The sequence below is a fragment of the Lissotriton helveticus genome, chromosome 12, assembly GCF_964261635.1.
Source record: "Lissotriton helveticus chromosome 12, aLisHel1.1, whole genome shotgun sequence".
NCBI lineage: Eukaryota > Metazoa > Chordata > Amphibia > Caudata > Salamandridae > Lissotriton > Lissotriton helveticus.
In genome coordinates this window covers 823,575,105-823,601,584 of record NC_136073.1, presented here as the reverse complement: position 1 = coordinate 823,601,584, position 26,480 = coordinate 823,575,105, and the positions used below count along the sequence as shown (strand labels likewise).

The 26,480-nt window shown below is 44.1% G+C and overlaps 1 protein-coding gene across 3 annotated transcripts in view; it reads left to right on the top strand.

Moving 5' to 3' along the window:
* The window catches only part of TDRKH (tudor and KH domain containing), a 726,700-nt gene that overhangs the window by 217,017 nt on the left and 483,203 nt on the right, over positions 1–26,480 (top strand). For all 3 annotated transcript variants that reach the window (XM_078671293.1, XM_078671292.1, XM_078671294.1), the window contains exon 5: positions 23,869–24,011. In XM_078671293.1, coding sequence (XP_078527419.1) covers positions 23,869–24,011 — 143 coding nt within the window. The remainder of the gene's footprint in view (positions 1–23,868; positions 24,012–26,480) is intronic.

Here is a 26,480-nt window from a genome sequence, read left to right as displayed (position 1 = left end):
AGAGCCCATTCAAAATTGCAATCAGTGGAAAACTGGCTGCACGCATGTAAAGTATGAAAACCAGAAGGATAAACCATAAGCCACGCTCAAAGTAGCCAGAGGTAGCGATCCATAGTATTCAAGCATCCGATTACGAAGCTGGAGCAGCCGGGGCAAGTTGTCGAGGGGCACAGGATGTGCAGCCATTTTTCAGCAAGAAAATCAACAGTAGTACACTGGCCCCTAAGGTGAGAATTAACGGGAAACTGCCAAAGAGGGTGGAATAAAGAGAATGAAAAAATGCTGGTATCACACCAAATATAGTTTGGAATGAAGCCACAAGGCCAGAATGTACTACTTTAAAAAAAGTGTGCCAAGCCTGTAGTGGAAGAGGCATTGGATATTGTGTGAATCAAAGCACCAAAATGCAGGGGCGCAGATCTGTATTTAATAAGGCATGCACCTCAGTACGGGTGTTAGCAACGTGAAGGACTAATGTTTCACGCGCAGATGTAGGGGCGACTTCTTTCTGGGATAATAGAGCTCTTATTCGACTCATTTTGTTGAACTCTGCTTTCAAGATCGGAAATTGAAGGCCAGATGGATACATCGAGCTTCCCATGTGGAGGAGGAAACAGAACATTCTTACAGCATACAACACATTGGGAAACAGTCACTATGTAGGGAATTCCCGCAAGCATACCACAGCAATTTTCATTATTTAATTACCAATAATTACCGTTTGCTAACAACGTGAAAGTAGATGTAATAGCTGGGGCGGGTGTACCCTTTAAAAACGCACGCTAAATTCGGGGCTGTCATGTTACAGGAACCGTGCAATTGCAGATTCCGACAGACCAATGAGTGATTGGGGGTAGAAATGCAATCTTCACTTTTTAAATAAACCTCCTTTCCTTCCCTCAAGCACCTATATGTAAATGGGAGATTCCAGACTTCATGGAGAAAAGCGCTACCTAAAGGCTCAAATCTGCCTATAGCATAATGTTTCATACATGCTTCAAATTTAAACAGCTGGAAAGGTAGAGTTATTAACCCATGGATAAGCCAAACAGCAGAATTGGATTCGGCCACAGAAAACGGTAATGGTTCTAACTTTTCAATGTGTAACAGAGAAAACATGGCATCTTTCATTAACATAAATTGTTTAACAGTTCAATTAAAAGGCAAAAATAGAGAAGTTGTGTTCATGTAATCCCAAGGCACCTTCCCAGCCTTTAACGTCTGAAGAGTCCATGCAAATTGCATAATAGAACGTAATTGATTTTGACCATGGTACAGAATTGCAACATCAACAACAGAAGACACCATATTATCTAAAGTATAAATTTGGAATGAAAGCTTATTAATGCTATTATCTACAACGGCAAGCACTTTTTCTAAATTAGCTTGATCGATAGCCCTAAGCCTGGAAGAATCTTCAATTTGGGACAGTTTCCAAACTTCATTGTAAACAGCGTAAATCCATCTTTTGGACCTGCCAGCTGCAGGACCTTTCACAAAGTCATTTAAGTCAACCGTGTCAGTCAATTTGGAGAAATGTAATTTTAACTGACGCCAAGGTGGAGTGCTTAAGCCAGCTCTGGCGCAGCTTGCCTACAGAATAGGTAGTGACAGAATGGCCATTCTTAAAACGTGAACCTACTCTAACTGCTGTATAGCCAGGGGTCAGACCTAGAAAACAGTGCTGGCAGGAATCTGCACTTTTTTGCCACATCAGCCAGCCCTCTGGATTCAGACTGGAAACGTTAAAGGATGAGTTTTGCAACAGGGTCTGTAAATCACTAAGGGAAGTACTGGTGTAATTATACCATTGGGGGTATTCACCCAAATCAGGAAAAGGAGCATTTTAGACGTAGCCAATCCAAAGCAGGTGGTTTGAGAAATAGTCTAATTCAGAAACAACATTTGGTTTGGGATGAGACATGCACGGTGCAAAGCCTCAGTGCCTTGCATTTGCCACTTTTTAGAACCCCAAACAGATTTAAGATCAATAGTATATTTCCACAATTCATAGCCCCCTACAGCTAATTGGTCAATAAAGGACTTCGAATACAGCAATTTTGTCTGTGCAAGTCTCACTTTGGAAGAGGATCTCAGTCATCTTAAAATACAATGCATTAGGGTTTTCCTGATCAAAATCAGGAAAGTAGGAAAACTTTTTAAAGAGTTTTAGAGCTGCCTTCAACAGAAGCAGGACAATGTTCCCATTGTGTGTAATTAACCACATTTCTAAATGTGTTTGCCTTGTGCAGAAAGTGATTGCCATAGTGTTGGAAACAGAACAAATCACCATAATTAGCAGAATCTGAATACAAATCTTCAGCATCAAAGGCAGCATAAAATGTCAAATCAGAAAATAGAGCCTCTACGGCTTGGACGTCCCAATCATCCGAGCGAATATTTTGTTTCATCACATCCCCCATAGAAACACAAAGTACATTAGGGACAGTAATAACCTCTGTGGGACCATGGATTTGAAATTTATTAGCATGCCGCACAATCCCATTTAAGACAGGCCAAGCAGTGATATTCACGAATGTCTGGTCCCTCTTCATTCTGTGTGAGGAGGAGTGGGGTGCCAAAGTTCCATCAATTAGTCTACTTGTAGATCTTTCTTTAACATAGTGTCCGTTCACAAGACGAAAAGAGTACACCACAAATCCAATAGACATGAACAAAAAGATTGAAAAAAGCACCATCCAAATGTAAGTTCAAGGGGGAAATAAAAAAAAAAATTCTAAACTAAACGGCAGAAACTTTGGAGGTGGACTTCGATGCAACAGAGTAAGTGTCAAATGAAAAACATGATTGGTTAGCCACACAGGTCTCTAAATCAGGCATGGATAAGTCTGTGGGATAAGTGTACTCAGTATCATTAAGACCATCAGCAACTGGTGAACTCAATAAAGCGTTTGTAACTGTAGGCATCTAGATGGCAACCTATGACCTGGCGGAAGGAACGGGAGACAAAACAGAGTTTCTCAGCATAGCTGGACAATAGACCGCAGGTGTCATACTAAGAAGAATCAGCCACTGTAGTTTGCCATTGTCAATGGAGATGTACCTGTCCACCTCACGTCCAGTAAGAGGAGGCAACATAACTGTTCTTGTACCCTGCACGCCAAGTACAGGAACTGGGGCTCGATAGGAGTGGCCAAATTCCTTCTTGTTCTCGATCTTCTCTCGGACCAGTTCACCAACTTGGGAATCTGCAATGCAGCATCAGATGTGTAGGGCAAATGTTCCTTTGCAAGACTGTCTCGGGTCTTTTTTAGATTCTGGAAAACAGTACAATGTTCATCTACGTCAAAGGGAGCGGCTGATGCTGCTTGGTCTAGACCCTCAAGGTCCGGAACAAACATTTTGATACCAAAGAGCATTTCGTAGGAGGTCCGCCCACCCAGAGACCTTCTAGGGAGATTAAGTGCATGCTGAATGTTATTGAGGTGGGCTAGCCAGTTCTGGCCTGTACCTAATACCTTTGCTGTCAAGGATTGCTTAAAGTCACGGTTCATCCGCTCCACAACACTGTTGCTCTCAGGCCGATATGGAGACAAAAATTTGACCTGGACCCCCCAATGAACGCATGGCATCCTTGTATGCCTTAGAGGCAAACGCTGGACCTTGGTCCCAATGGAAGATGCAAAAATTCCCACAAAGACCTGCAAATCCCTTACGACAGTTCTGGAATCAGCACTGCGTTGGGGCCACACCCACACCAAGCGCGTGCAAGAATCCACTGCAATGAATATGAAGGAGAAATGACCGCAGTGATCTAAGTAAACACAACCAAGTGGTCTGTTAGATATGTACAACTGTGTCTGGGGCGGGCGTGCAGCAGTAGAAGGTTTAATCTGCTGGCAAATGTCACAATAGACATAATCACGCGTTTGTTTGTGCAATCCACGCCACCAACAACGCTGTTGAAGGAGAGATACAGTAGCTGACACGCCGGCATGTGCAGACACTATGCCCGCGTGAGCCGCTGTAATCAGTCTGCCTGCGGTCCGCGTTGGGAATCAACCTGTCACCAACGTCGTTAATTCTCACATAAGGAACTTTATCAGGACTTAAATCATAAGAGTATTTAGAAGGGAAACCTTTCGGGTAATTACCTCCCTTTTGTCGCTGCAATAGCTGCCAAGATGTCATCATCAATCTTACTTTTGGAATGTGTAACTGCTGCTACTGAATATGTTTCAACTGCTGTCTTCGCTGCTTCATCGGCAAGACTATTGCCAACAGCGTGAACTCCGAAACGCTGGTGACCAAGAGTATGAATTACAAACACGAGAGGGAGCCTTTCTTTAAGTTCAGCCACTTGAAGCCAGATCATTTTATGTTTTATTGCGCGACCTTTGGAATCACGGTAGTCAATTTGAGTCCAAAAGAACAAATTGTCATTGTATGATTGAACACAGTAGTAAGAGTCACTTATGACCAGAGTAGTCACACCAGGATCTGCGTACTCCAATGCAAGCATCAGAGCGCAAAACTCTGCCAACTGGGCGGTACAGTCCCCTAATGTCTGTGTATGCACGACATCGGACTTGAACCCTCCGTTCACCATAGTACCAACCACAATTGCGGAGACCGCAAAAAAAGCGTGCTTTGACCCTGTCGCGGGCTGCGCTGACCCATCCGTGTAAATGATACAATGGAAATTCTCCAGCAGGCGCATGGTCAGAGGAGCCGGATGAACACATTCGTACTGAAGAAACTCATGTGTCTGTAAAGAGGCGTAAAATGAACATGATATCCGAGAATGTCAAGGACGTAGCCCATTGTATCCACCTTGGGTGCAAAGCTTTTGAATTTGGTACAGTGGCTTTCGTCACTGCCTCCAGGGCAGGATAAGGGGTAACAACCAAAATGCGTTTTCCCTGCGACAGTGCATGTTCCTTTAGAATCGCCATCTGCACTGCTGTCAAGACTTTTTCCACAGTGGAAAACCGCAGCTCAGCCGATGTGTACAGTTGTGACTTGTAAGCGATGGGGACTGTCACCCTCATTAAGTCAGGTAAGTGAAACCCACCGCCCCAGGGACGATTCTTATCACCAGGTTGGTGTGGTTATCAACAAGAATTTAGAATAAATAAGATTAGCCTGCAAAGATTGCAAAGTGGCTGAATGTGTCAGCAGCCAGCAAGATTTGGAGAAAGTAGGTTGTACCAAAGCATAGAGGCTTAATATGCTGGGCAAATTCGGGAATGTAAGAACGCCCGAAATTCAAAAAGCCCAGTAAAGACTGTAGTTTCTTCAGCGTTGTAGGAGTGCGCAGTCGTGCGCACTTCTCCAGAAAGTGACGAGCCAAACCTCAACCTTCATTGTTGAGCTCATAGTCCAGGAACGACACTGTAAACTCTGCAATGTGTGACTTTCCAAAGTTGAATTTGTAACCGAAGTCCGCGAACTGACAAATTATGTGGTCAACGTGACACAGATGCGGCCATAATTCGTCTGTGAGATAGATGTCATCCACAAGAACATGCATCCGGGTCGAGCCTCTCTAAAAGAAAGACTATGCGAGCAGCAAACACGCCTGGACTGTTCTTGTAGCCCATAGCCAAACAACGGAATTGGCGCTGTTTGCCACCTGGTAAAAGCTGTCCATTGTCCTCTAATAGAGGACAGGTTGTGGGCAAAAAAGCCATTGGATATGTCAAATGTGGTTTTAAACCTTTTGCGCACGAGACTATCAACAAGAACGGAACTGTGAGTATTCTGGACCGCACACGTACGACAATGTGAATTTAAGTGGCGGTAATCCAATACCAAACGGTATGAGCCGTCCGGCTTAGTCACAGTAAAAAGAGGGTTATTCATCGGAGACGCACACAATACAATCACACCTTGATATTCCAACTGTTCAAGGATTTCTGCAACGGGCGTCTTTGCTTCACGTCGCATGGGGTATTTGGGTTGAGGCTGTGACAGACCGTTAGTATATCTCATGTCTGGGGGAGAATTTATCCCAGCCACAATGAGTACGGTACAAAGCCGGCGCAAGCGCCTTAGCCCAATTTTCTGCAAAACGCAGAGCCTGCTCCTTCGGCACGGTGTGCGCAAAACAGGGGAGGATTACCTCCTCCCCTTGTGGAATAGCTAAAACAAAAGGAGGGGGCCAATCTATCTCCGCCAGTAATATGTCATAAGTTGTAGTCAGTCTCCCAAAAAAAACCTTTTATAGTACGTTGTATGTCCCCTTCAATTAATAGGTCAATTTCAAAAAGCTTTTCAGGGGAGCCACTCTAGTGTCGGCTGTCTCGACTACAACAAAGGTATCAGTCGCTGTCACCTTCAGTAGTAGACCCAGCGCCTCTTGTACTATGGTTATCTCTGCTGCACTGTCTCAACAGCGTCCGCGCCAGATTACGAAGCTGCGCTCTCTCTATCTGTGGCATATCTCGCTGTTAAGGCAGCAACTTACTTCTTCTGAAACGAAGGTATTTGTCGCGGTGAGTCGTCCTGCTTGCCTTTTCCTTAGGCAAGACTGCTCACAGCTCAGTTGGGCACCCTGTCCTCTCCGCGGCCTCCTCCACCGGTTGGTGAGACCGTTGTTTCCTGCAAAGAGCGAGGAGAACGTTGATCTGGAACCTGAAATCTATCAGGTGACTTAATCGTAGTGCTGTAGCGCAACTCATATGTATGCTCAGTAGGCGCAGGTATTGGTGAAGCAGGACTGGACCCCCATTTTTGTTGCCGCTTCCCCTGTTTCTTATTCTTACTGCAGTTTTGTTTCAGAACTTTTTGGTGATCATCCTTATTAGAATTCGCAGACTGAGTTTGCTGCTGTGCTTGTTTTTTAGCAAAAGGCTTAACACCCAAACTATTACGACCAATGGTCTTATAAGCCTCCGTAATAATTTTGGGTAACTGGCGGGGCATCTCTGCATCTGGAACATCGCGCAAAGCATTAGACACCTGGAAGCTTACTGCATCTCCCTTAACATTAGCAAGGACGAGATAGCGAACAATGTCAAACGCTCCCACAAGGCGCATTCCCAATTCAACAGCCGCCTCCGTCCCGTGTTCATCTTGAACGCGTTTCATGACTGAGGGTAGGACAGCCATAGACTGTGTGCTGAAGCACCTAGTATAGACCACTGCAAAAATCCCCCCCCCCCAAGTCGTAGTCAGTTACGTCTGGCACTTAAGTCTTTCTGCAAACTTGTGGTAAGGATCCTGTGTTTTTCCACAGGAGTGGTATTAAGAAAGACAGCCTCCAGTTGGTCAAATTTCTCGGCAAGCCAGAAAGGCATCTTATCCTTATCCAGGGAACGCTCGCCCATAACTGCATTAACCAGAACGGGACTAAGCTTCAGCCCATTCGGTCCAACTGGATGCGCCGCACCTCCAGGTGTCCCACCGGGAGGTTGAGGGAAATGTAATGAACCAAAGCTCTTACAACTGCTACAGCAGAAGCATAAAGGGGCCTCAATTCAATAGCTGTGCTTCGCCCCGCATCACGGTGTGGGGTAAAACCAGCTAAAACAGGCCATGAAGCGCTGGAATGGACAACGGTCCTAATCTAACCGCCGTTATAGTGTGGGGGAGGGCGCCTTTAAACCAAACGCTGTGCTTCCAAGCAAAAATCGGAACCTCCTGTGTCCTACATGGAGTGTACTCCCTAGGCACGGCAGTGGGGGTGTAAGATTGAAACACATTAGTATTTGCATCGACCGCAGGAAACGTAACCCATGAGTAAAACAACTCAAACGGGTATGCTGCGTCTGCACATACAACAAAAACAACCGCCATACCTTCCAAGGAGACATTATAAGTCTGCAAATGGGCCATAACGACACAGAAAAAGATTAGTACAAAGCAAAGAAATTAAGCACAACTGGGTAGTAATTCAATAGCAACAGTTTTAAAATATCAAGCTTGAAGAGACCTATTTGACTATAGTTAGGTTTATCCGTCACCACTGTCATCCAGAAACAATAGTGAGGGGGTCGTGGACTGATATAAGAACTAGTCCAGAGTCTCAAATTAAGACCACTACGTTGGGCTCCATGTTGCAAGGATTCTGCTCCTACACAGAACTGTGCACAGAAACCCAGGACCTCAGTGAATTGTGGTGTACCACAAACTCACCTCAGTGCCTAGAAAACAACAACTAGCTAGCATCAGTGTCACATTAGCTCTTCGTCCTATAGCAAAGCAACCAATGATTAGACAACCTAGTACATGCAACTTAGGATAAAATCAGGAATAGAGGGAAGTGAGAACACTTTCGTTATACTCTCCTACCAGTCCAAAACAGGAGTAAAAAAAAGACAGGGGAATGGTTAAAATATTTAACAACGTGCTCTCAGGTGCAGTATCTTTGCCAACATGAGCAGGCATATGATTAGAAATAATATGGTCAGCATTGTTACAATTCCATAAAACACAAAAGGAGAAATCATATTACAATGATGGTGAAAACAGTTCTTATAGCGCCTAGTTATAACACCCTCCCTATCTAGGAACTATGTTTTATAAACTAAAGAAGGTCTCTTAGGCTTGTTTGGGGGACCCCCATACCTCTAAGATCAGCTGTAGTGAATCACATCAGGATCAGCAAAAGCTATTTGCATCACTGGAAACGGAAATCTTCCAAGTTTCTGAAATCATGGCAACAGTGCAATAATAAAGGTGCCAGAATTTCAGTTGGCTCGCAGCTGCTATGTGTTATGTCTAAAGACGTTAGCCGATCAGTTCGAACAGCTACCTTGTTATGATAGGCTTGGGCACTCACTGTGCAGACTAGGGTCACGATGGAAGTCTAGGGATGTCGAAAACAAGCCTGTCTCATGTGAAGACTTTTGCGCAGCCTAACTTACAAAAACAGCTATATGCAGTGCCGTGTGCAAAAGGCAAAATGGTGTTTGAACTTCTAATAAGCCATGCTAACATCACAATGTGCGCAAACCATGCCTTGCCCACACTACACACCTTCAGGCAGATGGCTGGAGCAGCGGTATTGAGGTGACGAGGTTGGCTTAAGGCAACAACATTCTGCCCAGAAGGCCAGGCCTAAGTGCTAGATATGCCGTTTTTCGGTGAAATATCTTTTTGTAAAGCTTGTTGATAACGCACTACAGTCAATCATATTCGGATACTGACACAGCTAAATCGCAGGGGAAGTTACAGCAGAGTAAATTTTTGTTCTTTTGGGGCAGAGGAAGAGGACAGTACCTCTCTTCACCACAAATGCATCAGCGTTTTCAACTCTATTACCAGCAGAGGTGATCATTTCAGTATTTGACTCTGGCTTACCGACCAAACTCAACGCCTGCTTATTCTAAAGCGTCAGGATGTCTATGTGGTGCAGCATCAGGAGGAAGGTCTCAGGATACCAACAGGAGACCATGAGTAATCACAGGCCCATGTCACCGCAGTCCCATAACAATTCGGTTCAACCTTATCAAAATTCTTTAATCAATTGAAGCACATATCTTCCAGCTCATGGACTTATTCCAGCACGGTCAGACCACATTTCCCTCCACTGAAGACATCACACCGTCATCTTCTAGTTCTCAAAAAAGAAATCCAATTACTCCTCCCTAGACAATCAATCGAAGAGGTGCCGCACAATCTGCGCAAACTGGGCTTCTACTCCAACTTTCTAATCCAGAAAAGAACAGGAAAATCGAGGCAAATAATGTACCTCAGGTTACTGAACAAATTCATCAAAAATAAACACTTCACGATTCTCTCTCCTGGAGATTTTGCTACTCATGGAGACAGGAGATATGTATGTCCTCCCTTGATCTTCTGGATGCATATTTTCACATCCCCATACATCCAAAGCTCCAAAGGTTACTCTGGTTCAAGGTGGCAGGGTGCCATTACCAATTAAAGGTGCTTCCCTTCGGACTGAAGTCGGCATGCAGGGTCTTCACCATGTGCATGGCGCCAATGGCAGCCTCCATCCGACGGTCCGGTCACAAGGCATTCCCTACCTGGACTGGTTAGTCAAAGCTCAATCCTTCCAGGTGGCCAGAATCTCCAGGTCTCGATCCTAACAGGAAGAAATCGTCTTTAATCCCTTCCAGGACGCTAATGTTTCTAGGAGCAATCATACTTTCAAAAGCTTTTCTGACAGAAAAAAGGATTTTACGCCTACAACAGATAGCAGTCACGGTCTTCAAAAGTGTGTGTTTCTGTAAGGACCTACAAATCCATGCGAGGCATGATGTCATCCTGCATCCCGATAATCCCAAATTACGGTTTACAAATTAGGCTTCTTGAAGAGTAGCTCTAAGCGTAGTGGGCTTGCGCTCTTTCTGCAACATCATTTTGATAACCACAGAAATTACCTCGGCAATGTCCTGGTGGATGGTCAAAGACAACCTCTCTGGGTTCTATCTTTCCTCCTGACAAAACCAAAGGTGGTGATGACAACAGGCTCTTACATGGAGGGATGGGGAGCCCACCTAAAAGATTTACAAATGCTGGCTCAACCTAATCATCCTGTGTGCCTGTGGCAATACTAGTACACCAGGCTGCATCCCCTATTAGCGTGCTCTCCAATTCCGTTCTGGCCAACAGAGGATCTCCTTTCGCTGAACCTGGGCCAAGTGGTTCAGCCACAGATTCACTCTCCCCATTTGTCATCCTGGCTCCTCACCACGCAGAATTTGGAGCTTTAACAATTGATGCCGAATGTAGGTCGGTACTTCAGAAAGCCCGAGCTACTTCTATACTCAAGTGCTACTCAGCAAAATGGAAGAGATTCTGGTGATGGTGCTCCTCAATTTTATTATCCTTTCTCCACTAAGCCTGAAGAGATGCTACACTGCCTTCTACATCTCGCCAAATCAGGGCTTCGCTATTCATCGACTAGGCTACACCTAGCGTCCAACTCCAGATACAGACTATGTTCGGGTCAATTATCCTTGTGGTTTACCAGACCTGTGAAGGAGTTTATGAAAGGTCTATTCAGAGCTTACCCACCTGGTAAGCCTCCTCCAGTGCTCTGGCTGCTAAATACGGTCTTATCGCAGCTCATGAGGTCTCCTTTCGAGCCGAGCCACAAATGCCTCTTAAAATTCCTTTCGTGGAAGGTGGCAATTCTGTTGGCTGTTACATCTGCTAGACGTATTAGTGAGACTCCGGCTTTTACTACAACATAAACTTACCGGAAGTGAAGTACTGGGTTTTTCAGAACCGGTACTGAGCCGGTAACCCAGCGGTGTCAGGGTACACCCTAAGACTTCGGATTCTTCCTGATTCAGACACAGAAACTCAGTCTTCTAGGTGAAGTCAAAGATCGAATTTATTGGCTGCAACCAAGTAACAGGTATCCTAGAAGTACAACACTGTGTATATTCTCAGGAGACTGCTCAATCTTACAAAGCCAGCCTTCTCTTTTTATACAAAATATTACGCTTCAGGCAAACATTCTCAGGTTTACAGTTGACCATTCACATATTTTCACTACAAAGAAAAAGCAGTCATGATGACAAGCCCATATTTCAGTTCGTCCAGCCCACAAACAAAAATTACCCGGCAAGGCCCAACATTTTCATCAGATATCGGTGGACCCCCATTAAAAACTGGCACCTCCTCCTCGTAAAGCAAGTCATAAAGTAGGAAACAGGGACAGGTGTGTGCAAGATTAGGCTTGGTTTGTGTGTGATGAAAGGTTTATGGCATGTTGTGCCTTGATGCTATCTCGTTTGGCCACTGGGAGAGGAACTGACCGAACAGGTTTGGCCTTGGGCAGTGGAGTCAGCTTGCCCAGGTCAAAGAAGTCAAAGAAGGTGTACGTGTCCTTCAGGAACAGTGTTTGGCCTTAGTTCATTGGCCTATGTGAGGGCAACTCACAAAATGGCTGCCGTACACAAAATGGAACCCAAGGGTTTAGGACGAAAACTACGATTTCAAGGTGAAATCGTCACTTGAATGACAAAAATGCTTGTACATGGTGTACTAGTCATTCTCGGTCTTCTGATATAAAAATCGTCATGATAGGATTAGGTTTATAACACTGGTCCAGAATTTTAAGAACTACAAACCCTCCTTTTGCCCTTACATAGGCAATAACCTATACTCATGCTAATCTGAGTCCAGGTCTATATTCCTAAAGTCATTGAGATGTTGCTGTAGCATCATCCTATTACTTAGCTCGTCCCTTGATACAGGTTTCCTTACACATGATGTAGCACATAGGCCACATATTGCAGGAGCACATTGCACGCACAGACAGAACAGGAAAAGAATGGCTAAAATCATCCCAACGACCATAAGAATTTTCCATCCCCAGGCGGATATCAGTTCCCAGAACAATCCCATAAATGACCAATCTCCTTTATCCACATGAATAGATTCAGAAATCTTATGCAGTTTGGAGATGGCCTGGTACACTGTTGGAGCGTTATCTGGAATGAAAACACAGCAACTCGATTGGATCAATTTATATACCCCACCTCGGTCTGCAAGTATGACGTCTAACGCGACCCTGTTCTGAAGGGTCATAAGACGATCCGACTGGAGCTCAGCAGTCATGTTACTAAGGGCACCGGCAGTTTCAACTACGGTGGATTCAACCACCCTTGTCAATTGCCTAATTTTCCTGCTGTTAACCATGGGTCCCCAGAACGGCAGAAAACCCCTCACGAACTCTCCAAATTCTTGTTCTGCAGTGTCCTCTTTACTGAAGACACCTCTAACTATCCTTGTCTTATGGTAATCTGCCGCAGCTGTGTAGGTGGGAGGCAGCAGGAACGAAACAAAACATGTGCCCGAAAAGTCAGGGGGCAACCATGTATAGGCTCTATCGTGGCAGATGAAATAGGTACCCTTAGCTGCTAAAAACGAAGGGGAAGTCTGAGATGCAAAAACATACGTTTCAAGACAGATACTCTTCCCTAACTGAGCTCTGGGATTCTTGCCAGTACCTTGCAGACGCAGGTGACCCTGCTGGGGTACAATCCAAATCGGGGAAGATCTCTTAGCTTGCTGTTTCTCACTCAGAGTAGCTCCATATCCGGTCACGTTCCATCCTATGTATACTAGTGTCATCTCTCGGGATAGTCTCGTAGGAGATATCTTCCTTAATCATGTCTACTATACCCTTAACTAGAGCACTATTCTTAGGATTGTTTGTTACAGAACGTAGGGGATAGATTTCATGTGCGTAGATGAACATTGTTCTGTATGCCCACACAGAACCAATGTGGCTGAATGGCAGGACCAGATAGGGAATACCTTTATCCGTTGTGTGAGGCATAAGACCACACACCCAACAGTTAGTCGTGTTCATTACTATTTGGTGTTGGTGCAAAAGCTGAACGAAGGAGTTATTAATAAACTCTAATCTCCTAGTGGATTCATGTTCAGGAAGGGGTTGAAAAGAGTGTGGGGAAACAGTAGAAGGAGGAGGTATGGGCGATGTAGTGGGTGCAAATGTCATTCGAAAAAAGAATAAAACATATCCTATTAAAAATATCATTATACTGAATAACATGAGAGTGCACAATATCAAAAAGTTTTTCTTGGTCATCATTTTACATATTCTGCTTTTAAAGTTCATTTCCTTGGCAGGTCTCTCCATCTCGAAAAACTCCATCCTCTCTAATATGCTGCTCACGATGGTTGGGTGTTCTATGCTAAGGAATGCTTCTGTCAGTCCAGGGCAACTCCCTTAGACCAACCAGAACTGTCGACCTAACGTATTCAGCTGCACCCCAAAGACTTTGGGCAACCGCGACCCTACAGCGGAACCCGGATGGTGGTTCGAAAAACAAAAATAAAAAAAGTTTCTCAGATGGGAGAGCTGCACTTTCAAAAATAGCAAAGAAAAGGAATATCTTTATTTGTCCATAGTTCTCGGCCTCAGATTATATCGTTGTTTTCCCGGTATTGTCTGGTCCCGGAAAAGGAGTTCAGGTTCTGTGGTGTCCAATCGAATTGACGGTGGCACAGCTGCTTGCAAGAGTGTCACTTTCTTTCTCAGAAATTGTTCCTTTTATACGTGCATCACTGAAAGGTGAAAAACGAGGCACAGTTTCAGTCTCTGAGTCAGGGACACCCTCCTGGACCCACTGGTCATACGGCAGAGGCAAAGGCACCCTCTTGCAATGTACACCGTGGATCCAGTGCTTCTTCCCTTCTACTCGAACGGCTGATCTTGTTGAGAGAAGTACTAGGTGAGGGCCGGTCCACCTGGGCTGGTCATTCTTTGTGCGCTGAAAATTTTTCACCAGCACCCAGGATCGATGTGATGACCTGGAGCTTCAGAGGCTTGAGGCAGAGTATCGTGAACCTGTTGGTGTAAAACACGCAATTTAGCCGTCAATTTGTACAAATAGTCAAGCAAAACTGGGTGTTCGATTTCACTAAATTTTGTGGGCCTTGGCACTCCCCATATGTTGGCCGGGCGGCCGAAAACTATTTCGTATGGACTAAGTCCCACTCGTGAATGCACAGTCATTCTTGTTGATAGGAGTGCCAAAGGCAGAGCGTCAGACCATTTAAGACCAGAGCTCGCTTGAATTGTGGCCAGTTTAAGCTTAAGCGTGCCATTATAGCATTCTACCAGTCCAGCTGATTGGGGGTGATTGGCAGCGTGGAATTTCTGTTGGATGCCTAGCCCTTCACATACTTTCTTCATCACTCGACCCACAAATTTACTCCCATTGTCACTCCAGACCATTCTCGGCATTCCAAATCTAGGGAAGAACTCTTTCACGAGGGCTTTAGCTGTAGATAGGGCAGTGTTGTCTTTTAGGGGGTACGCTTTTATCCATCTTGAAAAGGCACAAACCACAACGAGTACGTATTTCAGATTGTTGCACCTCTCCATGTGGATGAAATCTAGCTGCAAAACCTCGAACGGATACGTTGGAGGCGCAAAATGACCAGCTGGAGTTGGGGTTCCCCTACCAGGATTGTGTTTCAGACACACCATGCAATTCTTGACCACATTCTCTGCACACTTGGGAATTCCAGCATTTTGCCATACTGGAGCCAACAACTTACAAATCCCTTTCACACTGATGTGAGCCATTCCATGAGCCATTGCAACAACTGCAAGCACATACGCATTGGGTAACAACCATCTCTGATGCTCTGACAATTCAACCCAACAACCATTCGCATCCATTTTCCCCTTAATCTCTCTCCATGTACTCCACTCTTCCTCTCTAGCTTCAGCTTGAATAGACTTCACACTCTCTATCGTGTCTTCACACATTCCCACGTCACCAATCCATCTTGCTGGGCCTGCAACATACATTCGACTCATCACATTCCTTGCTGTTTCTTTTGCGATTTCGTCAGCAAATGCATTTCCACGACCAACATCATCAGTCATCTTTTTGTGTGTGCTACATTTCACAATCGCAACATGCAAGGGCAAAGTAAGTGATTCAAGAAGCTCATTCACCAACTGACCATGCTGAATCTTAGCTCCATGCGAAGTCAGGAACCCACGTTCTTTCCACAATCGTCCAACTGTGAGCCACACCAAATGCATACTGGCTGTCGGTATATATGGTCACTTTCATTCCTTTCGACAACACACACGCTCGTGTAAGTGCAATCAACTCTGCTGCTTGAGCTGAATTATGTGGGATACGTGCAGCTTCAACGATCGTATGCAAAGTTGTGACAGCATATGCCGCAGTTGTATCACCATTCGGAAGCCTGAAGCATGAACCATCCACCCATAATGTACCATCACACTTTACAAGAGGAGTATCTTGGAGGTCTATTCTCCCTTTCGTTTCTTCTTCTGTTCTGAGAAAACAATCATGCTTTTCAGAAGCATCTAGCTCTGCTACAATTGGCAACAACGTAGCTGGATTAAGCGTGTTGCATCTTTTTATGTGTACATGACTCGCTAACAGTGTCAACTCGTAACCTGACAATCGAGCACTAGTTAAGTGCTGTGTCTTGGTCCTGTTTAACAATGTGTCCACTGCATGTGGAACCATCACAATCAATGTATTATTCATCACTAAACCAGCAGACTGTCGAATAGAAACAGCTGCTGCTGCTGTGGCTCTTAAACAACTTGGCAATGCTTTAGCTACCGGGTCCAAAGTCGACGAAAAATACGCACATGGACGCTGCTTGTCTCCGAACAACTGTGTCAACACTGACAATGCACAACCTTCTTTCTCATGGACATACAATGTAAAGGGCTTACTGTAGTCGGGGGTACCCAACACAGGAGCCGAACATAATGCATCACGCAATTCGGAAAAACGTTTGACACTCTTCAGACCATGGGACGGGATTCGGTGTATCTTTACAAGTTAATGCCACCAAAGGTTTGGCCAGCAAGGAAAAATTTGGTATCCATTGCCTGCAATATGATGTAATGCCTAGGAAAGCGCGCACTTCTCTCTGCGTTCTTGGCACACTCAACTTTGCTATTGCCTGAATTCTTTCTGGGGTCAGTTTCCTTCCCTCCTTCGATAAGAGATGACCTAAGTAGGTCACTTCTTGTTGACAATATTGCAATTTTGAGAGAGACACTTTGTGATGCAAATCACACAAATGACGCATCAATGACAACGTGGCTTCTATACATATTTCCTCAGTATCTGCAGCGACAAGTAAATCGTCGACGTACTGGACAAGGGTAGCACCATCAGGTAAAACAATCGTATCAAGCTGTGTTTTTAAGGCTTGACTATATATCGATGGACTTTCACAGTAGCCCTGGGGAGCGCGTTTAAAGCGGAAGCTTCGACCTCCTAAACTGAAGCCGAAAATATCCCTACTCTCCTCGGCAATCGGGATGCTGAAGAAAGCATTCTTCAAGTCAATCACCGAAAACCATGTCGCGGAAGCTGGAATCATAGTCAATAGGGCAGTGATATCAGGAACAACTGGAAATTGTGGCACAACTATTTTATTGACCTCTCTAAGATAAATCACGAATCTGTAAACAGGTGGCTGGGAAGGATCAGTACGCTTCAAGACAGGCAGAACAGGACTATTGCAAACGTTGCCTCGTGTCGCTTCAATTACATCTTTTTCAATCAAATCATAAATGATCGCTAGCAACGCTTTCTCACCTTCACTAGAGATTTTGTATTGTGGAATACGTGGCATTTTAACATTGGCTTTCAATGTTGCAACATATGGCGGTATTTCCAAAAGACCTACATCATTAAGACCAGTAGCCCAAAGGATATTAGGGAGAGATGACAATTCTGTTGGAAGTTTGTCCTTTGACAAATACATTGAAGAAATCACTTTCTTACCCAGTGTAAGTTGTACTCCTGAAGGAGAACAATATAACGTCGCATACAATCTTTTCAACAAGTCCAATCCTAACAAGTTTTCACCACAACCTGTCGTCAGAATAAGGGGTGCTTCAAATTCACAAGGTCCAACAGAAAGGGACATAGGACTAGAAACTGGGTTTCTAACCGGGGCGCCAGAAAAACCTACTGAAACATTCGTTTCGCCAGACAAAGGTGCGCCAGGGAGTTTAGAGTGCATAATAGAGCTCTTTGTAGCACCAGTATCCAACAGAAAAGGCTCTGACACACCTGATGTAATCACCTCAACATAAGGTCCACTCTGATCTACTGGAACTGAAACAACTCCCTCTCTTTGTCTACGGCTGTCCTAGCAATCATTACCTTCCATGTGCTCATCCTCTGCATAGTAGTCATCAGCATAGTACTGAGCTGTCCTACCGGACGCGTTATTCTGCTGATCAAACCTGTTCATTGAATTTTGAGGTGGAAAGGAACGGGCGTTCTGGGGGAAATTTCCACGTCCTCTACCTCTAGGTGCTTGTGAAATACCTCGACCTCTTGCGCTGGAAACACCATTCATGCGCTGTAATAAAGCAGGACAACTACTTTTAAAATGACCCTCCTCTTTACAATATGCACACTGATTAGGGCCTACAGGAAAACGTTGTTGAGGATATTCGGTCCTTTGCGTGTCTCTCTGAAACTGCTGAGGTTGCTGATAGTTACTCTGAACATCACGAGGCGGGTACGCCTGCTGTAAAAGGATCTTCGTTTTTAACTCTTTCGTTTTCTTGTCTGCTCTATATTTCTCATCTTTATCTCTATTTTCATAATACTGTGAAGTAGCCAATATCTGTGCAGAAGAGGATACAGCCCACAAACTTTCTGAATCTTTCAATTTCTTACACAACTCGGGAAGCAAATTGTGCACGAACTTGACAACGAACAACCGTTGACCACCTTCTGTACTCAAATCTTGACCACTGTGGTCGATAAATGTTTCTTCAAACCTGGTGAAGAAATCAGACACCGTTTCATCTTTCTTCTGCTTACACGCAGACAATTTATCCCAATTCACACGCATCGCAGGCATTAAAGTCTTCATGTAATTAATGATCCTACCAGGGAGATCTGCTACTAAAGGCTCTGGTTTAGCACCACCAATTTGTCGGGCATCTGCAGCAGCAATATTAGCCCATGAGTCACCTAACTCTTGATCATGATCCGCATGACGAATCTTTCCCCATAAAGGCTGTGGAACAACATTTCCAAACAACATGTCTATGTCGGCTAAATTCATAATGCAAGAACCTGCAGTCTGTGACGATTCCTTGTAATACCCTGCAGGATTCTTACGAGGATCAGGCAATGTCTGCTTAAGGGCCAATACTTCAGCTCGCTTCCAAGGAACATGTACCCAAACATGCTGAAAGTGTGCCGGTATAGCTGGGGGAACATTATTTGGACCAGCCGCTACTTCTTCCTTCCATACTGGAGGTACTTCTCTCATTGGGTACTGTCTTACCTTCTTTTTAACAGAGGAATCAGACTCAAACAATGACCGAGAAACACCCTCACTTCTCAACGACAACGTCGCAACTGCTTTCTTAACATCTGAACCCACAATTGGGCCTTTTCCAAACTCGAACCGTATATGACATAACTCAGGTGGATTGGGCTCCAAATCATTTTCCGCTAAATCCTCACTCAGGAAAGTACACATTTGCTCAAAAACGTATCTCTGTTTCGGTGCTTCCCACTGATGGAAGACATCCATAACCGATTCTAATTCATATCTCGTTGGTTCAGTAACCCATTTATGCGCCAAATAATTCAGCGTGTCCTTCTCCCTAGAATCAGGCAGTTGGCTACGCAACTGTGTATGCTCTGAGGTGGGGGTCATGCTTGTTGCCCCAAAGAAGGGATATAGAAGGCTAGTGACCGTGCTAGTCACTCTTTGTCGAACAGAGGGAGAATTCGATGAAAAGACAAGCGGAAAAGCAGGGGGAGGCAAGGCAGATGCAGAGGCAGTGTCAGAAGGAATACCAGGAGTGGGAGTCGATATAGTGGTCAAAGTTGTAGGAAGTAAAGGCAGAGCAGATGTCAAAGGCGGCGGCCCTTGAGGAGACTGCACCGGAAGAGTAGTGGCCAACTGAAGAGCAGCTGGTGGCTGTGGAGGACCAGGAGGCAATACGACTAAAGGTTGCGCAGCTAAAGGCTGCGGAGGTGCCGTAGCATTCTGCGCATAAGGGGTTGGCGAACTCAATAAATGCGACATTAGGGGGTCTTTTTCAAGATCTTTTGCTGCATCTTGCTGAAGAGGCGGCAAAACCGGATAACATTTATCGATTCCCATTTTACGTTGCCTATGCAACTGCTCGCTCATCTGTTCCTCTTCGTTGTCTTTATACTGCATAGCAGCTTGCATTATCGAGATACCCCTTTCTCTCTTATTTTTCTTCTCTAATTTAATTTCTCTCTGTTTGGCTTCCTTACGCCATAGGCGGAAAGAGTCAAACATCGCCGGCCGGGCTTTCTTTTTGAAAAGTTTAATCTCGATTATCTAAAACCTCAGTGTCAAAGCTACCATATTGGGGCCATTTTAAAACACCATCTTTTCTGGTGTATTTGAGCCACACTTCGTTATATGTGATGGGGCCCTACTCCATGTTTCACATAAAGTTCATATGTTGGAGTTCCAATCGGAGGAACCGGACACGAGTCCTCCAATTGGGAATCCCTATTACAACCAAGACAAAAAAATTTCCAAGTCTGCTAAGACCAGGCATCTTCGCTCACTAGTCTTGCTTCAAACTTCAAAGAATTATCGAATACGATATTCTCGTGAATACACGAGTCCTTCGGCTTTGGCACTTGCAAGTTCCAAATCAAAGATCCCAAGGGGATACCCAAAACTAAGGACTGGGAGACGCTCCACTTATACTTAACTGAGGTATCGATGACGTCACCAGAAGACTCGTCTATCGTTTCGCTCTACCAAACATCAAGGGTCCAAATCAGGGCGATAGCCAGGGCAGCAGTCCTTTGTATCCGTCGGGAAGCGGAGAACCTCGCAGCAAAGACTTTCGGACCACGTCGACATGCAGGGGTCGATGAAGTGGCAGCCTTCCTCCAGAATTTTCACACGAAGCTCCTCACGAACCTCTGGCTTGCACCGGTACCGCTGGTATCGCCCCACTTGGGCGACAACTGAAGTACTGGGTTTTTCAGAACCGGTACTGAACCGGTAACCCAGCGGTGTCAGGGTACACCCTAAGACTTTGGATTCTTCCTGATTAGACCACAGAAACTCAGTCTTCTAGGTGAAGTCAAAGATCGAATTTATTGGCTGCAACCAAGTAACAGGTATCCTAGAAGTACAACACGGTGTATATTCTCAGGAGACTGCTCAATCTTACAAAGCCAGCCTTCTCTTTTTATACAAAATATTACGCTTCAGGCAAACATTCTCAGGTTTACAGTTGACATTCACATATTTTCACTACAAAGAAAAAGCAGAGTCATGATGACAAGCCCATATTTCAGTTCGTCCAGCCCACAACAAATTACCCGGCAAGGCCCAACATTTTCATCAGATATCGGTGAACCCCCAATAAAAACGGGCACCTCCTCCTCGTAAAGCAAGTCATAAAGTAGGAAACAGGGACAGGTGTGTGCAAGATTAGGCTTGGTTTGTGTGTGATGAAAGGTTTATGGCATGTTGTGCCTTGATGCTATCTCGTTCGGCCACTGGGAGAGGAACTGACCGAACAGGTTTGGCCTTGGGCAGTGGAGTCAGCTTGCCCAGGTCAAAGAGAAGTCAAAGAAGGTGTACGTGTCCTTCAGGAACAGTGTTTGGCCTTAGTTCATTGGCCTATGTGAGGGCAACTCTCAAAATGGCTGCCGTACACAAAATGGAACCCAAGGGTTTAGGACGAAAACTACGATTTCAAGGTGAAATCGTCACTTGAATGACGAAAATGCTTGTACATGGTGTACTAGTCATTCTCGGTCTTCTGATATAAAAATAGTCATGATACGATTATGTTTATAACACAGGTCCAGAATTTTAAGTACTACAGAAGTTGCTTGACGACCAAGTAGTCCTACAGACCAATCCTTTTTTCGTTCCCAAGGTGCCTGCAGCATTTCATCTCCACGAACCAGTGATTCTACCATAATTTGTTTTCCAGTCTTTTGCCTGCAGAGAGCTTTACACTTGCTGGACATTAAATGTTTTAAATTCTACTGGCGAAGGACAAAGGCTTTCCGTAAATCTACTCTGTTGCTCATTTCTTTCTCTGCTCCCAGAAAAAGTCAGGCCTTAACGCAGGCTAGAATAGCTCGCTGGGTCTCCTCAACTATAATATTCTGTCATGAGAAGGCTGGGTGTCCGCTAGACGCAAAAGTGAAGGCTCACTCAACTCGGAAGGTGGCAGCGTCCTCAGCCCTGTTTGCCGGAGTTTCTCTACCCAACATCTGCAGCGCAGCGGCATGGGCGAATGTCCATACCTTCACATATTACTGCCTGGAGTAAGGCAGATGTAGCAGTCGGCCAGGCTGCCCTGCGAAGACTGTTCGCATAAGGTATGCACCTACTAATTTCTTTTCTTTCGATGTTATAATATTTTATAGTTAATCATTTTTGTACTTTCATTTCAATGAATGAATGCAATGCTAAGTGCCTTTTGATTTTCTGCAATTCCAATCTCTTCTTTCAACCATCGTTTTAAGTGGGATGGTTCGCCTTACCCGCCGCCTTTGCCTTTTGGATACTGCTTGCTATTCTCATTTAAAGCATGTGAATATATAAAAGAAATTACTGGAGAAAAAAACAAGTTACTTACCTGTTCTCTGTGGTTATCCAGTATTGATCTCTTTTATAGATACACATGAGACCCTCCCTACTCCCCTTTCGGGCTCACCAATTGCATACCTCCATTATATTTACACATGTGCTAGAAATCCGAGGTATAGAGACTCTGCAGGGGATGCCTGCTTCGGGGTCTCTGTTCTGATTAGCTGAAGTTTGGGTAAATTAAATCAATGTGAATTGGCTACTAACTGCTAGTGTTTTTCAAAGGAGTCTAATGGTAATACTTTCACACTTATTACTGTTACCGCAGGACTTTCACCATGACAATGGGAAATTCAAGCATGCGAATCTATAAAGGATATCCATACTGGAGAACCACAGTGTACATGTAAGTAACTTGTTTTAACTAGAAGTTGGGCAGAGCTTTTTCTGTTCCTTTCCTTGCTCCCAACAGTGATTAGCAAGCGAAGACGGGCAAAATGAAATTATCCACTCTCCTCCAGATTGACCCAATCGATGTGACCCAGCTATCCTGCACTTTTCCACTTAAACAAAGTGAGGCCTTCTCACTATGCCATTTACCCAAATTTTCCATCCCTTCCATCTTGATTTTCTGACTCTTTGGTAGTTCAATAACAAAACATTTCCACTTCACAGGTGAGAGCGATTCTTTCATGAAGGAAACCAATCAATCCTCCAAAAAATAAACATACCCCTCAGGTGAAAGATTCTTCATTTATTGTCTAGTGGGGCAGGTGGACCTTATAACTTGCTAGGAAGAAACTGTATACTGGCTTACCTTCTTTACCTGGCTAAATTAAAGTTTTTTTTTCCTTCCAGTAAGGTTGATTGGACCTCCATTATAACTTATCGGTAATATCTTTCTCCAGCATATTTTATGTTTACAATTACATTTATTTAGGATTTCCTAGAAGGGTTTCAAGGCTGTATCTCAATTAGGAAACCAAATCAACTCCATGGACTTTGAACAAAATCCTTTCTATTTTAATGATAATACACTTTGTGTCTGTGCATTGAGTGAACCTTCAACATTTTAATTGTACATTTGCCTATTTAGTAGCTATAGAATTGGGTAGGAGGATAAGTCACCTTCAAGCTCTTTGCTCTTAGGAGCACTGAACAGTTTGCTACACTACAGACTTTTTTTTTTCTCATCTGGGGTAACTCTATTTCTAAATGACTGGATTCTTTCGGGTCCTTCTTTTAAAGCACTAAGACTCTTCAAACCTTCAATTTTAAAAGGTGCCACCATTATTATGACTATACAAAAGCCCTGCAAAGACAAACCGCTCTTTGTGAATTTTGGAGCTATTTGCAGAAGTTATCGTTCATGTGGATATGATCTTGCATCATAACCTGCTTTTAGAATGTTCACATACTCATCCAGGTCAGCACAGGGCCCACTTTCCCAAAGTGAAAGTGGCCACCTCTGCTCTACGGAGAAATGTCCCCATTCCTTGTATTTTCAGGAACGTCAACTGGTAATCGGGCCAACTTTTTTCTAAATGCTTTGGAGACTCTTAACTCCTTCACAGATGTTATACTTGGTCAGGGTTTCCTGTTTCATGTGCTTGCATAATTCTGCTACTTCTAAGATTGGTTTAAGATTGCTATTCTATTATACCATTTATGAAAATTAGACTATATCAAAATGGAGTAGGAAAGGATTGCGTACCAGTGAGCCTAGTACTCCAGCATTGGATCTTTCATAGTTGCATGCTTGAATCAGTCCTAGTTGTTAAACTCTGAGGAGGGTTACATGGTTGAGACTTCGAGAAAATATGAGTGATTTGTGTTAAATGCACTCTGTTGCAGGTCGAGGTGGAGACACAGTGAAAAGCATTTGTAAGAGTTCAGGAGCTAAAATAGTTTGTGACCGTGAACCTGGAGACTGCAAGCTGGCCCTCACCAGGCTGATCACCGTGACAGGATCTGAAAAGGAAGTGAAGTTGGCAAAGGTGGGTTTGGTATTGAAGGAAGGATGGGTATTTTTTTCAATATGTGATGAAGTTCTCCTTGTAAGGATTCGCTTTGTGTGCTGCTCTGTTTCAACCTACAACAAATGTACAACAAATGCTGTTGGAAAAGAATGTGTGCACATTTCTACACATTGATTTATTCCATTTTCTTTCCTTTGGTTTGTTGTTTTAAATCACTCTTACCTCGATTTTATCTAGTTCGGGTTAAATCAGTTGACTAGACCCCTCAATGTATTAAAGTTGTCAAGATCATGTGAATCCAAATATATTCCTGAACGCCTCTGTTTAGTATGGCAGAAGAGAGCAATATTTACATGCAATTTCATTTTGATAGACCTTAAAGCAACCATAGGAGTTAACGGTCAGAAATACCTAAGTGGTGTCTACGTTCCTCTCCCATGAAGCTTGCCACAAGTTGGCCGTGCTCTCCATTGATTGCAAGGTTCTGTTTGAGATGTGTTCTGACATCACTGTAACCGGTTTCCAAATAAATGTTAGTGGTGACTGTGGTTTTAAATAGTTCAGCTTAGTACTTATATTGAACACTGAGCCCTTTCCAGGAGGTCTAGATATGGGGTAAAGAGGTCTGTGACTTCACAGGTCTGTGGCACTTGGTGTGTTGGCACCAACGGTATAAGTGTATGTATAAGACCTCCAGATGATTGAGCCAAGGATATGTATTTCTAGTCTACCCAGATTTATTTTTTATCCATAAAAATTGCTTCTATATCGTAGGATCTTCATTAATAATCATAAAAATTAGGCCAGTTCCCCACTACATGCATGTACCCTGGAATATGTTTTTCTATTTTTTTTTTTTTTTATCCATGAAATTAACAGCAGAAAGTGCTTTTATCCATCTGTTCATGTTATGTAGCCTATCCATGGCAATAGTTCTCCAGTATTAGGGTGTCTTTCATAGATTCACATGCTTGAATAATTCCCCGTCGTCGAAGTGGGAGTCCCACGGTACATAAAGTAGTAGTAATTCAAAATAAGGTGGAATGACCTAAATATGCACTGTTCACTTTAAATGAAGCCTTATATGTCATGCCCCTATTTGGAATATTTATACCCTTGTCTGTTTCACTGGCACGTCATGGGATCAAGCCTCGTTTTGGAGGCGAAACGCGTCATGGCGGATGGCTGGCAACAACTTGCACAAATAAATCACTGAAGAATTATCACGAAATTTGGGCTTACTCGGCGTTATTCTTTTCTGAGGAAGAAGGATTCGTGAATAACGGTTTCGTTATATATAGATATAGATAGATAGATAGATATAGATATATAGATATATAGATATATATATAGATATATATATATATATATATATATATATATATCTATATATATATCTATATATATATCTATTAGAGATATATAGATATATATATATTAGAGATATATAGATATATCTATATAGATATATCTATATAGATATAGATAGATAGATAGATAGATAGATAGATAGATAGATAGATATAGATATAAATAAGAAATTTTAAAGTACCATAAAACAATATAGGCCCATAGAAGCCTAAAGGGAGAATTCACTTTAGTAACATATCCATGTCATTATAATAGTCCACATCCTAGCCAATCAGCCTGCAGCACCCTCTAGAACCTTCTCCTCAGAAGCTCAAGCCCTCAGATTTTCTACCGCACGTTGTGTGAAGGGAGTCTCCCTGAGCTCTGCTCAGTTCAATCTTCAAACCTTTTCATCTTCTTCTACAATGTCTTCAAAAAAGAAATCTTATGCAGGCCTTGTTCTGCTTTTGGAAAACTTCGCCCGTTCCATGAGGATGCCTTCTCCTTTTTTAAAAAGGAAGAAGTTGGTGGATGCTCCAAGGTCTGTCTGACCAAGGGATCTGCCGGCCTCTACGCCTACGGGACCTGGTTCTCTGGTGTCGCAGTCCCATTCTGTGCCCTCGTTGTCCAAAACGAGTGCCAGCTAGTCGACGCGCCCGTCGACGACTACAAAATCCGTCGACGTTGAGCCTACGATGACGACGACATGCTCTATGTCGACGAAGATGACGACGACAACGTCCGCATCATCGACGACGAGCCAAGAGGTTAGGCCCTTATCCTCCATTGTGAAGATCTCGTCGACGGTGAAGAAATCCGTCTCGTTGACGACCTTGCCAAAGAAGCATTCGTCGACGACTGCTTCATCGACGCGCCGCTCGTCGACGGTACCACCTTCGTCGACGGTAGCCTCGTCGACGTAGAGTTCCTCGTCGACGACCACCTCCTCGTCGACTGCTCCGGCGACGACTAAGAGAAGACCTTGTTGACGGGAAAAGTCCTGGCTCCGTCGGCGGCTTCCGCTTCTTCGTCGACGCCTTGTTCTACATTGGTGAATCCCTCGACGACGGTTTCGACCACGAGCTCGTCGACGGGACACTATTCTCTGGCAACTGCAACAACCTTTACTGTGGTGAC